Consider the following 16,039-nt stretch of genomic DNA (forward strand, 5'->3'; position numbering starts at 1 on the left):
AACCTGTGCTCTTGGCTGCCTCTGGCTGCGCTTCCTGTTCTGCCGTGGGAGGAGCCAGCAGGGCAACACAGCCTGTAGAGCTCCCATCCTGCGTCCAGGGTACTCTTGGAAAGGAAGCCTTGGGGACGGGTGGGAAGAGTACTGGACAAGAAGTCAGGAGGCTGGACTCCAGGGGCCGCCGCTCTGCCAGCTGCACAACAGGTGTCCCTGAGCTTTGTCTTCCTCTTCCACCAAATGGGGCAAGGGGGACTTGTTTGACAGCGTATGGTAGGATGCCTAACTGCTCTGCAGTGAGACCTGTGGAAGCGGTCTTTCGACAACTCTGAGCCTCTTCCTTCCATCTTCAGAGGAGCATGATTGCAAAGGAGACATGGCTCACTTGGACTGTGCCCAGCATGTTCACCTTCATGTCAGCCTGAACCCAGGGCTCGGGTGTACACGAGGGACCAGGCATGGGGGAGGAAGAGGCCAATGCGGTGCCCAGAGCTGGTCATCACTTGGGTTGGTCCTGCTGGCACCCACCCCTTCAGAGCAGAGCAGAATGGACTTCCGATCTTTGCTCTTGAGGGGCAGAATTGGGAACATTTACCCACCACTTCCTGTCCCATCTTCCACTGCTCACAGGTCGCCCTGGGGGTGTCATGCCTGGAACTTCTGGCTGCACATGCATGAATGCGGAGGTGTTCCTGCGGGCAAACTGCTCAATGCTGTGGGCAGAAAGCAAGGAATAATTGGTGCAGTTGGTGAGGTGTCAGCAGGGTTCACCTGCCGGGAGCTGGCTGCTGCATCCTCCAGAGGCTGGTGTGAAAGTGGGCAGTGACTACGAGATGGGCAGGAGACAACCGTCTCCACAGTTGCCCGCCACTGCTGTTAACGTTTGTGAGGATCCAGTGAGGTGATGCTTATGAAAATGCTTTGCAGATGGTAGAGGGTCATGTGCATGGCTTCCACTGCGAAGTCACCCTCTGACGGTCTCTTCTCCAGGATTCCCTTCATTACAATGTGTCTCTGAGCTGGCCCGCTCCAGAGGCTTACGTCAGAGGCCAGCACCCCTGAATGGCTCACAGGATGCCAGCTTGCTCCAGTTTGCCTGGAACTGTCCCTTTTTCAGCACTGAAAGTCCTGTCCCCGATCCCAGGGTTGGTCCCTGAGTGCACGTGGGTGCGACAGCCCCAAGGTGTGGCCTCCACGGAGGTCATAGAGGGAGAGGCGACTGGTGGACCCACGAGAGCCCAACACTGCCCACACACCCTCCCACCACCACCCTTGCCCTAACCAGTTCCTGGGGCTGAAGCTCACACATAGCCGTTTCAGACCCCACCTCGTTTTCACCTAGAAACAAAGAGTCCAGTTTCTTTTCTTTCTTTTATTGGGTCATTTTTCAGAATTGTAGAAAATTCAGGAAACACAAAATAATGTAAATTAGAAAAAATTACTGCACTCATTACCCTGTCACTCAGAAATAAAACACTGGGCACGTTTGGGGATATATCTTTCTAGATGTTCTCCGTGCATGGCAAAATAACTTTAATAAATTGGCTTGTGATGTCTGTGGATGTATAGATATGTATCTATATGCACATGTTCTTGTTCCTTCTCTACACGGAATAGGCACAGAATCTTAGAGCAGGTGTGGCTCCCTCTGACCCAATTCCTGGGTTTCATAGATGAAGAAATAACTTGCCTGAGGCTGTGTCTGTGTGACTACCTGACCCTCAGGAAGGTGAGGGTCACAATGTCTCTGGCAGCACAGCTCAGTGACCCCCCAGTGCCTCAGTGTTCCTGCACCGCAATCGGTTGAGACCTCGCCATTAACTACCCCAAACGTAGACAGCACAGCCAGCAGCCCGCGTGGGGAGACAGACACGTGCAAAGTGGATTGGAAATCGCTTTCTCTGCTACTTCTTGCATCAGCCATTAATTTTCTCCCCAATAAATGCCTTAGGCCAACACTAACAAAATTAAATTTGACAGGGATAAATGTGAAGTCCTCAGGGCTAAACACGCTACTTCACAAAAAACAGGTTGTGGGGAGGTGAGGCAACTCTTGTGAAGAAAGTCCTAGGAGACTGAGTCAACAGCATTACCAGGTCCCACTGACAGGAGCACAGGGGCCAGAGAAGAGAAGGGGCAGTGCTGGAGTGCTTTGGGCAGGTCAGAACCAGCCTGAACCTTGGGAGTGGTGGTGTCGGAGGACAGTGAGAAGAGTTTGGAACCATCAGTAAAAACATGACTGAAAGTGCTTGGCCTGGAGAGGATGGTTACGAGAAATTTCCCAAAGTCTTGGCTCTAGGAGCAGAGAACAATCTCCTTCACTCTCCGTGAGACCCTCTCTTCTGTAGTGTTGCTAGTAAATGGCTGGAAACCACATGTCCTTCCGTGGGTGAACGATTAAACGCACAGTGGTGCCTCCATGCCATGGAACACTGCTCAGCGTACATGGAACCACCTACTGATGCGCACGACAGCTGGATGTGTCTCGAGAGGGATATGCTGAGTGAAAACAGCCAGTCCCCAAAGGTTTCATGTTGTACGTTTCCATTGGCAGAAGATTCTCGAAATGATGGAACGGTTGAAATGGACAGCGTGTCCTGGCTGCCTTGGCTAGGAGGAGATGAGGCCCGGGAGGTGGGTATGGTGTGCAGGGGCAGCCAGAGGGGTCCTCGTGGGGACAGCTGCTCTCGCGACTGGGCAATGTCTGCATCCTGGTTGGGATGCTGTACCACCGTTGTGCAAGATATCGCCATGGCGGAAACTATGGAGGGCATCAGGACGGTTCTAGCATTCTTTCTTACAGCTGAATGGGAGTCTACGCTGATCTCAAGAAAAACCTAATTTTTTAAATAAGGGGGACCCACATACATGTGTTAGGGCATACACTCCAAGGAAGCTGTGGGGAGAAATGCAGTGAACTTAGCAGTCTTCTGCTAGAGAACAAATATGAATGGAGAAATTACTTTTTCTTTTTTCTTTTTTTTGAGTTGGAGTCTCACTCCGTTGCCCAGGCTGGAGTGCAGTGGCACACTCATGGCCATCCCAGTGTTGACCTGCTGGGCTCCGGAGATCCTTCTGCCTCAGCCTTCCAAGTAGCAGGAACTACAGGCACACACTACCATGCCTGGATTATTTATTTATTTATTTATTGTAGAGACAAGGTCTCACCAAGTTGCCCGGGCTGGTCTCGAACACTCAGGCTCAGGCAATCCACTTGCCTCGGCCTCCCAAAGTGCTGAGGGATTACAGGCTGAGCCACTGAGCCCAGCCAGACATTACTTTTTCAATGCCTTATTGTTTGACTTGCCCCAACAAGCCAGTGTGGCTTGGAAATTTTGTTAGATGTGTGAAGTTGGCAAAAGAAGCAGTGTGTAGAGGAGTGGGGATGTGGAGTGCCCGTGTCTGGGAGGTGCTGACCTGGACCTCCGGGAACTTGGGGTCAGCTGTGGGAGCCAGGAGTGAGGGAAGGCATGGCAGGCCCGCTCTGGCCTCTGTGTTCCCACCCCATCACTGCCCTCCCCAGACCAGCCTGTCCTGGCACTCGTTCCTCCTGCTTACAACTGGTGGTTTTCCGCAGGGGATTGAGGGTGGGTGATTTCCGGGTCCCCCTGAGCCACCACCATAGTCAAGAATCCTAAGTGCCTCTCAAGTATTACCTCGTGGAATTCTCCTAGGATCCCAGAAGGTAAGGGTGTGGGTTATGTACCAGTGGGGAAACTGAGGGGTTAACTGCTGGATCCTGCACAGAGGGCACTGTCAACGCGTGGCCCATCATGGCATCGCCTCTGAGATCCTTGCTCTGCCTCCCCACCATCCCTGACCAAGCCCACCCACCACTGGTCTTCAAGGCCTGTGGGCTTTCTGAAAGAAGATCGCTCCTGAGCATCCCTGCTCTTCAGAGGCAGCAGGTGAAGGAATCCAACGGAGAGGAGTGCCAGGGGACAGGGAGAGGCAGGCAGCTGGCAACTCAATCCTAGGTGGGGAGCAGCCCACCCCCAGCTCTCCGCGGACATCTGCCGATTTGGAACCCCTGAAAGACGGATGTGTATTGGACCCTACTGCTAAGACTGCTCCCAGCTGACGGAGGCTGGGGGAAAGGGAGTCAGCCCCAGCTGGTAATGACTCCTGCTCAGGCCACGTGCGGTGTCAAGATGAGCTCCTTGCTTCTTGGCTGCAGGAGTCGAGGCTGACCCAGGCATGAGGGAGTTGGCCGGCACTGGCAGGGAGTGACAGCCACACACGTGCCCCCTCATCAGCGGCCAGTCTTGTGGAAGGCACGTCCAGAGTGCAGGGGATCAGGGCATTGGGAGAGCAGGGCAGATGATTCTGAAGGGAGGACCCGTGGACCCGCCTCACTTCTGGCAATGGCTAAACTGCTCAGGGCATCTTACCTCCAGCCCTGTGAGGGCCACTTCTCAGAGTGGGGAGAAGAGACCAAGCGGGGGGTGGTCTCAGCCCTTCTGGGAGCTTCTCTAGCTCCATGCTCCATTCCTTCAGCCTCACTGAGTGCAGGGATGGAATCTACTCCAACTACATGTCTTGGGAGGGACTCCCTTCAACTATGGTGTGAGAGAGGGAAACACACAGGCGGACAGACTGCCGCCCCACTCTTACCTCTGCATGGCCTGCTCCTCTGCCTGGAAGACCCCCGGAGCCCTATTTCCAGTGGGCAAATTCTTTGTCGCTTTTTCTTTTTGAGTTGGAGTCTCACTTCATCGCTCACGCTGGGGTGCAGTGGCATGCTCCCGGCCACCGCAGGCTCGACCTGCTGGGTTCCAGTGATCCTTCCACCTCAGCCTCTCAAGGAGCTGGAACTGCAGGTGCGCGCTACCGCGCCCAGCTAATTTTTGATTTATTGTGGAGACAAGGTCTCACCAAGTTGCCCGGGCTGGTCTCAAACGGACTTAGGCAGTCCACTCGCCTCGGCCTCCCAAAGTGCTGGGATGACAGGCCAAGCAATCGAGCCTGGTCTTTTTGCAAGATGTAGCTGAGGTCCTCTGGGGGAGGGGTCCACGTCCTGCTTGTCCAGGGCAGTTCTGTTTGGTGTCTCTTGCCCTAGCGTAATTATTCATGGTGTGGTCGTTACTCATGTGTGTTCAGGCTTGAACCATACATGACATGGTCGCCTTTGAGGCACGTTTCCCGCAGGGTGGCTGTTCTCCGGGCTTTTCTCTCCCATGCCCCCACCAGACCGGGGACACGGGAGCAGGCCTTTTGTCTCTCTCTCTCTCTCTCTCTCTGTCCTTAGGGCCTGTATAGAGCTCCACATAACACGCAAACAATGTGTCTGGAACAAACAGGCAATGAGCCCATAGCACATTGACAACGTTCTTTTCTTCTCGTTTCTTCCAGGGATCTATAAAGGGCACTGCTTTCGGATCAATCACTTCCCGGAGGACAATGATTATGACCACGACAGCTCGGAGTATCTCCTTCGTGAGTGTCAAGCAGCCTTGGCCTGTGGGTGTGGGGAGGGCACTTTTCTCCAGATGCTCTGGTCACTCCCTCTCTTACTGAGAAATCATGAGTTTGGAGAATGGAGTTTTGTCAACACTGCCGTGACACGCTGGTGCCCCAGCAGAGTCGCTTGCCTGACAGGCCCTTGTCCTGGGGAGACTCAGTCCTGAGCAAAGACTGGGTGCGGCTTTCTCGGCCTCCCATCCCTTGCTGACTTCCGAGTCACTGACTGACTGAACCTGGGGCCGGGGCGAGGCTGGGCCTCTCCGCCCCTCTCCTGCACACTCCCCAGCATTCTAGTCTTGAAAAATCAGATCAAGTTGCACGTTAAGACAGCCTCGCGGGGTGTCAGGCAGCCCGGAGAGAAGGTGAGGAAGGTGGCAGGGGCAGCCTCTGATAGGTGGGTATCACGTCTTTAGCACCAGCTGGTGAAGCCACTGCTTCTGCTCATGGGCTGCCTTGAGCCCGCCTGTGCCCCTCCCCCCCGCCAGGGTCCTGGGGCTCGATGCGCTGGAAGAAGCTGGAAGTCATAGCACATTCTGAACCCAAAGGAAAAATTCAGCCCCACACCCCAAGTCCAGATCCCATCCCTGGGCTGTGAACACCTGTCTGGGAGGAAGGAGGGGGCCGAGCCCTGGGCAGCCTGGACGTGGCAAAAAACAGCACCCTGTTGAGGCCACCCCCACTTGCGGGTTAGCAAAGACCCTGGAAGAGAGCTGCTCACAGCAGCAGCCCGGGGGCTTGGGCCCAGCCTCATTTATGGAGAATCGATACCAGCAACTTCAGAGGGAGCACAATTCTCTCTGAACTTGCTTAGGGATGGCTTTTGCTAAGGGAAAGGATTTTGATTCTGAGTCATCTGGTGAAACAGAGCAGTGTGGAGCTTAGAGCAGTGTCAGGCTGCTCCGGCCGGGCTCAGAACCCAAAATAAATTGGCCAGAGCTTTGCCTCCCATCCCTCTTCTTCATTTCCTTCTCCTGCCTGTCCTTTGGCTCTGCCTACTTGAGACCCTCACTGAACTGAGAAAACATGAGTCCCACAGATGGTTGGGCAGGTTGCACACGACACAACTCAAGAGATGTCAGTTGCATAGGTTATGGGTGAATGACGTCCTTCAAGCCATGCAGTGCGTGGCCTGCACAGCCACCGATAGCTGACCTTGGTGCTCAGCCCACCTGGGATGGCTCAATTGAAAACCAACACTAGATCAGAATCTGTCCAACCCGGGGCAGTCAGATGGTTCTTAAGGCTCTGAGGGCAGGTGTGCCTCAACACCCACCCCTGGGGACCTGGAGGAAAAAGGCCCCAGAGAGGCACACTGTTCCCTCTCCATTTCCCACTCGAAATCTCCTGAGGTCATGGGCACTGGCACCGGCTGTTCCTTACTTGCCTGTCACTGCCTACTCATGGCCTCAGAGCTCTGGGGTCTCTTTCTGGATTGGCCTCAAGATGTAGCAGCATAGGGCAACCCTCTTGGTTCCCCTCCCACTGTGAGAGCTTTTCTGTCCTTTCAATAAATTCTGCTCTCTAAAAAAAAATGTAGCAGCACAGAGTTCAGCCCATGTGGCCTTCTGCGGCCCCAGCAGGAAGCAGCCGTTAAGCCCAAAAGGGGCAAACGAAGGGCCATTTGCAAAGGTGTGAGTGACGTTAGGGTAGCCCACAGGGCTGGGAGCACTCCAGGGCAGGCACCCGCAGGGAGCCCTGGCACTCCTTGGCCTGGACAGGTGAGGAGGCAGGTGTGGGCACCCGGAGGAGGGGCGCAAGGGCAGGCTGCCTGGGGGGGCTGTCGCCACTGTGCAGGGATGCTGCTGCTTCATCTGTGGCTGGCAGGAAGCAAGCCAGGGAACAACCTAACAGGGTATCCTCTTCCCAAAGCCCAGGGGAGGATGGAGAAAAACAGAGAAAGAGTCTGGAGGGGGCGCCGGGGGGCTCGGGACTGGGGGGCTGCGGAATGAGTTCCCAGATGAAATGACGGTAACAGCCCCACAGCAACTGAAGCCCATTTGGGAAGGACCTGTCCCCCTTAGTGTGTGTGCTGTGGGGAGAGCAGGTGGGTTCACCAACAAGCCCAGAGATGCCCGTGGAAGAGACCTGTGGATGGCACTCGGGCTTGTGGTTTCTAGCTGGCAGAATTGGGTGTGGGGTAGAGTGGGCCTCCCAACAGGGAGGTGTTTTTCTACTCGGTGGCTGCAGAAACAGGGGTGTTTGGCCCCCAAACCGAGCTCTGCATGTGTCAAGAATGCAGGGGCTGAGCAGCTTACAAAGAGAAGCTGGGCACAGTCACCATGGGCATCCAGCCTGTGTCTCCCTCTGGCTCCCAGTGCTTGGTCTTCTATTTCTGTCCAGACTCTGGATCCCCCCAACAGGGAGAAGCACCGGAGAGAGATCTCTGGGGGCTGATCTTTGCCAGAGGTAAAGGCTCATGGGAATTCACTGACTCACTAATTTAACAAGTCCTGTGGGCCTACTGTTTGCATGGGACACATAGGATATAGCACCAGGCAACATAGAGCTCTGCCTTCCTGAGACTGACAGCTGGTGGGGGCCAGATGTTCTGGAGAAGGTCACAGAAGCTGCCACGGCAGGGCTGCCTGCACAGAGCCTGTTTTGGTGGGGGCCCAGCCGTGCAGGTGCAGAGTACCAGCCCGGGCAGGTCCAAGGCTGTGCGGCTCACACCCAGGCTTTGACAACTCAAAAGGAGAGTCAGCCCCAGCTGCGCATTCCAAAGCCTTCCAGAAAAGTCGGGCTTTGGCTTTCTGGTGCAGGGTCCCCCGAAGATCCCCGAGCTACTGTGAGGCCCCCTCTGGTTTGCAGATTCACAGCCTAAGTCCTGCCTGCCATCCCTTCTGCCGGCCCCACTGGCCCCAGGGGTTCCTGCCCATCTTGCCTGGGGCCTGATGCCACTTCCCAGGTTCTACATTTCCAGCTGGGTGAACGCATGTCTGTGCTAAGCTGCAGAGTGCTGATGTCAGGGCTGCTGGGCGTCCACAGCGTGACTGAGGGTGAGAAGGAGGTGTTTGGTCTCCAAGCAGACATAGCTCCTCTCCAGGGCTTCATGTGGCCAGCAGGACACAGGCTGGACTTCGGCCTCACCATCCCTCAGCCACCGGCCCTGTGCCCAGCCCACATCCCTGTCTGCCACAGCCCTGGCTAGCATCTGCACCTCCAGAGCTCAAGCGGCGTGAGTCCACCTGGCAAGGGGCAGGTTCTTGCTTGACTTCCCCGGGCAAGATGGATGGCTCTGAGCTGGGCCTGGCCTCCGGTGGCTCAGAGGAACTGGGCTCCCTTCCCTCTGGGCCCTCTGACCCGTCTGCAGAGCAAGGACACTGGGGGCGGCCACCAATGAGTCCGACTTTTCTGGCCAGCTCAGCTCAGAGGCACATGTCAGCCGCTCACAGGAAACCTCCTCACAGGGCCTGCTGCCCAGGGCAGAGGGAGGAACTGGGAGGAGGAGGTGCCAGAGAGAGGAGCTCCATTTAACGCCCCAGACAATCCCCTCTCTGTGAAGCAGAGGGCACACACTGGTGGTTCACAAAAAGGAGACAAACCTGCCTTCAGAGACTGAAAGGCTCGAGACCAGCTCAGCTGTCGGGAGGGCGGTGCCTGCCAGTGTCTCCTGCCCCGTGGTCCCCTGCCGGGGCCACAGAGGGGCCGTGCAGCCAGGACTGCTCGTGTCTGGGAGGCAGCAGGTGCGTGGGAAAGGCCGAGTGAGCCGGGGCCCTGCTCACGTCCCACCTCCCTTCCCCTTCCTCTGACCTTTCTGCAGCCCCTGACACGGGGAGGCGGGGCTTAAACCCCTGCTGTGTGCTTTGTGTTTCCCACAGCAACCTCTGAGGTGGCGGATCCATTTCCTGGCTCTGCCTTTTCCTCCCATACTGGGTGGCTTGAAACAACAGACTTACTCTCTCGCCACACGAAGGCCTGAAGCCAGAAATCATGGGGTGGTAGGACCCTGCTCCCACTGAAGGTTCCAGGGGAGCAGGCTTCCCAGGCTCTTCCCGCTTCTGGTGGCTGTGAGCACGCCCCCGTGTGTCCCTGCGTCTGGGGCTCACCCGACTCATCCTGGATAATCTCGGCTTGAGACTCTTCACTTAGGCAGGCACCTCTCCATAGAGCCCTTTTCTAAATAAGATCACATCCGTAGGTCTCAGTGGTTCAGCATGGCCCTTTTTGGGGGCACAATTTGAGCCCTGCAGGAAGTGTTACTACTATCCTCAAGCCATCAAGGGGGGTGGAAGTGGTCACCGGAGACAGCTGTCTCCAGTTAGTTACTTGGTGGCTGAGCAAGGGTACAGAGTAGTTCTTGGGACGTGTGGTCCACGGTCATCCCACTCTGTCCACTGCCTCCCCTGTGACCTCAGGTAGGCCATGAGCTTACACGTCCTCCTCTGTTGCCTTTGGGGGATGCGGATGATGAATGATGGAGAAATGACCCAGTCCCATATAAGCACCTGATCATGCGAAACCAGCATAGGGTGGTTTGGTCCGACGATAAACCTCACAGCACCGAGGAGAAACTGGGTTTTAGAGTGGAGGTGACTTGATCGAGGCCACACAGCCAGTGTCACAGCAGGGCCTCCCCCCACACCCACCAAATGTCCAGGCTGTGCCCTCAAGCGCCGCCCAGGGCTGCCTCTCATGCTGCTTCCCAGCCTTCTGGGGGCCTCACGGAGACCGTGTCCCTGAAAGGGCTTCGTGGTCTCTGAGGTGTCACAGGAATTCGACGCTGCCAGTGGCTCCCTGGCTGTTACTGTCGCCTGCCTGGTGTCCACAACCAGGGAGAGGCTAAGCCAGATGTGGGCAGGCACGACTCCAGGCTGCCTGGTGTCCAGGGAGCGTCGCTTGCCTACAGCCCAGCTGCCCCTGGCCTGCCCCGGCACCTGGCCCGCTGTGAGTCTCCAGGGCCTGATGGGAATCGCGAGTCCTGGGGGAAGGGCCTCAAGCAGCAGGGCTCCCGGGCTGTGCTCACCGCCCCCTCTGCCGTGTCCCCTCCCGGCCCAGGCATCGTGCGAGCCTCCAGCGTCTTCCCCATCCTCAGCACCATCTTGCTGCTCCTCGGAGGACTCTGCATCGGCGCCGGCCGGATCTACAGCCGCAAGAACAACATCGTGCTCAGTGCTGGCATCCTCTTTGTGGCCGCAGGTGAGTTGCCCACCCAGGCCACCCAGCTGGTGTGTGTGGGGGTGCTGGGGATGGGGCGGGGCCTGCTGCTGTGTGGCCTCCATGGCCAGGGAGCGTGTGAGAAGTGCATGTGCTCAGGGCTGGGGATGGATGGGCAAGGGGACGCAGCTCCTCTGGACTTCCTTTGGGGTGACGGGTATGTTTTGGAACTAGACGCGGTGCTTGAGCAATCTTGTGACTGCACTAAGTGCCCTGGAGTGTGTGCTTCAAAAGCATTAATTTTTTGCTGCGTGAATTTCACCTCAAGCAAAAAAGGAAAAGTGCAAAGCTCTGCAAAGGAGAGGGTGCTAGGTGCTCCACAACCCTGTGGCGGGGTGCCTGGTCGGGCCAGGGGTCGGGTGAGGCCCAGGGAATCACATCAAACCAGTACTGGAAAGAGGTTGCCAGGTGAAGACAGGGCGAAGACCCAGAAATGGCTCACGTGACTGCCCAGACACAGGTGCAGGGGGGCCCCGCGAGGAGAGACAGGAGCTGCTGACTTATCGGGCCTTGATTCGGAAACCAAGCCCAAGAAATGTGGCCAAGCTCATTAGCCTTCCCTTAATTCTCCACGCAGCTCTTGGTGCTGCCTGTTTTCGCTTTCAAAGCGTCTTTCTGTCTGACACCAGACTCTGCAGCCCAGGTGCACACCTTGGTGCCAGGTCTCTGCGTTCTAAAAGGTCCAGTTGTGCCTGTGGGGGCGAGGAAGGCCAGGCCCGTCGTGGGGATGCCCACCCTCCCTTGCCGAGGACCGGCAGGCCTGGCACGGGGACGCCTCACATGGTCCTCACAGAATGCTCTTCCCCATCGCGTGCTCTCTTGCGTTGTCCTGGAGAGGACGGGGTTTCTGCTCCTGGGACTGAGGGCCAGCACCACCGGGAGACTGGCTCCGGCGGGACCCTGACTCTTCGGCACTTTCTTCCATACAATCTCGGAGTTTGTCTTCTTCTCGTGCAATAAACAGACGTGTGTGCAGGGTGTATGTTTCTCCTTGTGTATCTGTGGGGAGTATTGTTGTAAGTGGAAGTGTGTGTGTGAGGACTGGTTGTGTGAGTGTGTGGTGTGAGTGTGTGGTGTGTGTGATTGAGGACTGTGAGTTTGTGTGTGTGGTGTATGTGTGTGTCTGAGGAGTGTGAGGGGTGTGTGTGTGTGAAAACTGTAGGTGTGTGCATGTATATGTAGCATGCGTGTCTGAGGAGTGTGGTGGTATGTGTATGTTCGAGGACTTTGGTGGTGTGTGTATGTGTGGTGTATGTGTGTGTCTGAGGCATGAGATGGGGTATACGCATGTTTGAGAACTGTAGTTGTGTGTATATGGTGGTGTGTGTGTGTGTTTGAGGACTGTGGTGGTGTGTGTGTTTATGTGGTATATGTGTGTGTGTCTGAGTTGTGTGGTAGGGAGTGTGTATATGACTCAAGGACTGTGGTGGTGGTGGTGTGTGTGTGTGAGGTGTGTATGTGTGTGTGTCTGAGGAGTCGGGGGTGTGTGTGCGTGTGTTTGAGAATGGCAGTTGTGTGTATGTGCATGGAGGGGTGTGCGTGTGTTTGAGGACTGTGGTGGTGTGTGTGTATGTGTGCATGCCTGAGTGTGGGGGGTTGTGTGCATGGCTTGAGGACTGTGTGTGTGTGCCTGTGGGGAAGGAGCGCCCAGGAGAGAGGGTTCTCCGAGGAGGAAGCGTGTCTGCCCCTCCTGGCCAGGTCCCCTGCCCTTCCCTTCCCTTCCTCCCCTGCCTGTCCCTTCTCTTCACCCCAGCCCAGAGCAGGGCAGCGGGTGAGGAAGGGCGTACCCTATTCTCTCCCCCGTCCCCCACTGGGGTCCTTTATGTGGCCAAGGGTTACAAAGTGTGAGCCATTAAGGGGGTCCCTTCCGGGCCCTTTAGAGACTGCCCCTGCGTGTCCTCCAAGGCAGGGGAAGGCTCTCACTACCCTGAGAGCCAGAGGCCAGGCACTCTGGGAGCCCAGCCCTGTCACCCCGGCTTCTGGGGAGGACGCATGTGGGCAGTAGGGCTGTTCAGGTGGCCTCCTGGAAGTCACGCAGTGGGAAGACTCGGCTGTGTCCAGGGCCGTCAGCCTCCGAGCACTTCGTGGTGCCCACAAAGCCCTTTTGCCTCCAGGAGGAGCTATTTCAAAAGCAGATCCAGATGCTCAGGGTCACCAGAGGGGCGGCGGAGCCCGGGGCCAGGAGACACAGCACGAGGAAATGAGTCCAGCCAGAGAGGAGGCAGGTGCTCCTGGCAGCAAGGGAGCCGTTGGGAGGCAAGCAGAGAAATGTTGGCCTATTCTCTGGTGCACAGAGCACTGACGGGGTGGAATGCAGCAGCCCCTGGGAGGGGAGACTGGCCCGTAAAGAATCCAAGATCGAAAATGGAGGTGCCACGGGAGAGGAACTGACTCAAGGCCGGGGACATCAGAAGATGCAGAAACTCTGGAAATGGGATTTGTGGGATTATGGAGTTAGGAGCACTCTTATGACTTGTGCTGCATAGAGGGTGGAGGAGGAGAGACAGACCTAGAGAAATGGGGAGAGAAGGGAAGAGAGAGAGAGGTGGGAAGGGGCAAACTACTCGGGTGAAAAGCCATGTTGGTGAGTTCCAATGGAACCCAGAGGAAGGGACAGGAGTCAAAGCCCAGAACTGATTTGCTCAGGGCAGGTTGCTGGTCCTCTAATAGAAGACACTCCAACGTTTCCACACGGGAATGGGCGCAGGAGAGACAGGGCAGGGAACACAGACGGTGCACAGACAAATACAACCATGTGACGCTACAATAAAATGCCAAGGACATAATAGAACGCAGAGGCAGCCTGTTGCCGGGTGCCACTGTGAGCACTGTCATCCTCGCTGAGTGCTGTGAAGTGGACCGCTACTGTTCTCACTTTCCACATGAGGATTCTGAGGCACAGGGAGTGGGAGTCATTCGCCCAATGTTACACACTAATATTTGGTGGAACTGGAATTCAAACTCTGGCAACTTGGCTTTGCTCAACCTCCCTCAGAATAAGGGAGAATAAACACAACAATGGCTGACTGCTTTTTTATCTCCCAGAGTGGCAAAGATCAGGACATTTCATAACGTTCATTATAGGCTGTTGGGACATTCGTACCTGTGTGGAGGGCATTGGAGTGGTGACCCCACATTTAAAACACCGGATATGACATGGTGTCCTGGGTGGATCCTGAGACAGGAATGGGCATTAGTGGAAACTCAGTGCAATTCATTAAAGTCTGAAGTCTATTTGACAGTAATACACCAGGCTGGTTTCTTCCTTGGGACAAATGTCCAAAGTAACACAGGATGTCAGCATTAAAGGAAACCAGGTAAGGAGTGTGCGGGAACTCTCTGGACTATCTGTGCAACTTTTTGATAAATCAAAAGTTATCTCCAAATAAAAGTGTCTTTCAAGGCCCACAGTTCACTTGCTCCATGCCCCAGCAGCTTGACTCGAGGGGACGCACCCCACAGTTGTACCCATGTGCATGTGCAATGCTGAGGACACAGGATGTCCAAAGCAACCGTGTCATAGCTGAGGGCTCGAAGCCACATGAGCGTCCCAGCAGAGGCTTGGTTGGACAGTTTGTGAGACATCTCGTGGGGGTGCTGCATGCAGTAGGAAGGTGGGGGCAGCCAGGCGGCCCGCTGTGGGGCCGACTCTTAGATGTGCTGTTCAGTGAAAAGCTGAAGGGCTAAGGAGGATTATGCAAAGTCAAAAGTCAGTGCGTGGGTACGTGTATGCGTGTGTGTTAGAGAGAGCGATGCTCTAGAAGGATGTAAGAAAGGATGGCAGGAGCTGCCTTCATGGGAGCTGGGCAGCTGAGAGTCTGTGTTTGATCACATGCCTCCTTTGAGCTTTGTACTGTATGACCCATTTGAAATTACTTATTTGAAAGAGAAATTAGCAACCAGGATAAAGCAGCGCTCATCCAGGAGGGCAGTGGCCTCCTGTCCCCTGCCCTGTCTGTCCGACCGAGGGTCTGACCTCTGCCTCTCTCCCTCCCTGGCCCCTCTCCCTGCTTCCCTTCCAGGCCTCAGCAACATTATAGGCATCATCGTCTACATCTCCAGCAACACGGGCGACCCCAGTGACAAGCGAGACGAAGACAAAAAGAACCATTACAACTACGGCTGGGCTTTTTACTTCGGAGCCTTGTCTTTCATTGTGGCTGAAACCGTGGGCGTCCTGGCCGTGAACATTTACATTGAGAAGAACAAAGAGCTGAGGTTTAAGACCAAACGGGAGTTTCTGAAGGCATCTTCCTCCTCTCCCTACGCCAGGATGCCGAGCTACAGGTACCGGCCACGGTGCTCACGGTCCAGCTCACGGTCCACTGAGGCCTCCCCCTCCAGGGACGCATCCCCGGTGGGCCTGAAGATCACCGGGGCCATCCCCATGGGGGAGCTGTCCATGTACACACTGTCCAGGGAGCCCCTCAAGGTGACCACCGCCGCCAGCTACAGCCCCGACCAGGAGGCTGGCTTCCTGCAGGTACACGACTTCTTCCAGCAGGACCTGAAGGAAGGCTTCCATGTCAGCATGCTGAACCGGCGGACCACCCCCGTGTGAGCTGCCCTCCCTGCTCTCAGCTGTGGCCTCTCCCCAGAAAGGCTCTTTGTGTCACACAGGAGGGCATGTGATTCGTAAGACGACAGATGAACAGTGAACTGAAGCCAAATACAGCCCTCCCTGGTCTCCGAAGGTGTCATGGGCTGACTTTGCGCAAAGGAAGCACCAGGAGCCTGGACTCGGGGGTGCAGAAGAAGCTGAAGCTGATTTTGTCCCCAAAGAGGGTGTTTTGATGCCCCGGGGTTTCCGAAATCTCCCAGAAAGCCCAAGAGCTTTTCTGAGGCTGCATGGCCTTGACCATCTCGGGAAAACAAAATTGAGCCATTATCTCCTCTTGGAAACAAATCTTGCCAGAAGAATGGGATTTCAGAGCCTTCCCTCCCCGCCTGGGCGCTGGGCCACTGGAAGCCTCTGCCAGGCGCAAGGGGGCCTCTGGACTCTCGTCAGCTGCTTCTGAGCCTGAGGTTCCTGTGTCTTTGAGCCAGAAATGAGGACACTGAAGCTCGTTCCCTTCCTCTCCGTCTCTCCCTCTCTCTGGTACTCCGGCAGTGGCCATTGTTGGAAAATAGTCATCCTGAAGGGATATCCCTGTAGCCAGCTGGTGCTTCAGCCTCTGGGCTGTCCTGAGGCCAGTGTCCCTCCACCTGAGGAGACCGAGGCCTGTGGGATGAGTGTGAGGCCGAGGCCGAGGGCCATTGCTGGCTTTCCTCTCTGCCTCTGGAAGTTTCCGCGTCACTCAGAACGGGCCAGACAGACACACTGACGGGACCGGACTAGTCACAGGTCAGAGGAAAGTTGGCCTCGTGGCCTCTTGCTGTGTTGCTCCCCTTGGCCTGAGGGGCAGCTCTGGAGTGCCGAGGAAAGGTG

At 56.1% G+C, this 16,039-nt stretch overlaps 1 protein-coding gene across 1 annotated transcript; it reads left to right on the forward strand.

Moving 5' to 3' along the window:
* The first annotated feature begins 4,358 nt into the window (after positions 1-4,358).
* CACNG4 (calcium voltage-gated channel auxiliary subunit gamma 4) lies at positions 4,359-15,473 on the forward strand. Its single transcript, XM_021709781.1, has 4 exons — positions 4,359-4,395; positions 5,347-5,430; positions 10,453-10,593; positions 14,634-15,473. The coding sequence occupies exons 1-4, from the start codon at positions 4,359-4,361 to the stop codon at positions 15,170-15,172; spliced, it is 801 nt and encodes a 266-aa protein (XP_021565456.1). The 3' UTR covers positions 15,173-15,473.
* The last annotated feature ends 566 nt before the right edge of the window (positions 15,474-16,039 follow it).

Source organism: Carlito syrichta, unplaced genomic scaffold, assembly GCF_000164805.1.
Source record: "Carlito syrichta isolate Samal-C Ts95f unplaced genomic scaffold, Tarsius_syrichta-2.0.1 Scaffold283059, whole genome shotgun sequence".
Lineage (NCBI taxonomy): Eukaryota > Metazoa > Chordata > Mammalia > Primates > Tarsiidae > Carlito > Carlito syrichta.

What these genes read in the sequence shown, in the direction of transcription:
- CACNG4 (XM_021709781.1), top strand. Translation starts at nt 4,359, where the DNA reads ATGGCTAAACTGCTCAGGGCATCTTACCTCCAGCCCT. An exon ending in CAGCTCGGAGTATCTCCTTC is followed by an intron (nt 5,431 to 10,452) that starts GTGAGTGTCAAG and finishes CTCCCGGCCCAG; the next exon opens with GCATCGTGCGAGCCTCCAGC. An exon ending in CATCCTCTTTGTGGCCGCAG is followed by an intron (nt 10,594 to 14,633) that starts GTGAGTTGCCCA and finishes CTTCCCTTCCAG; the next exon opens with GCCTCAGCAACATTATAGGC.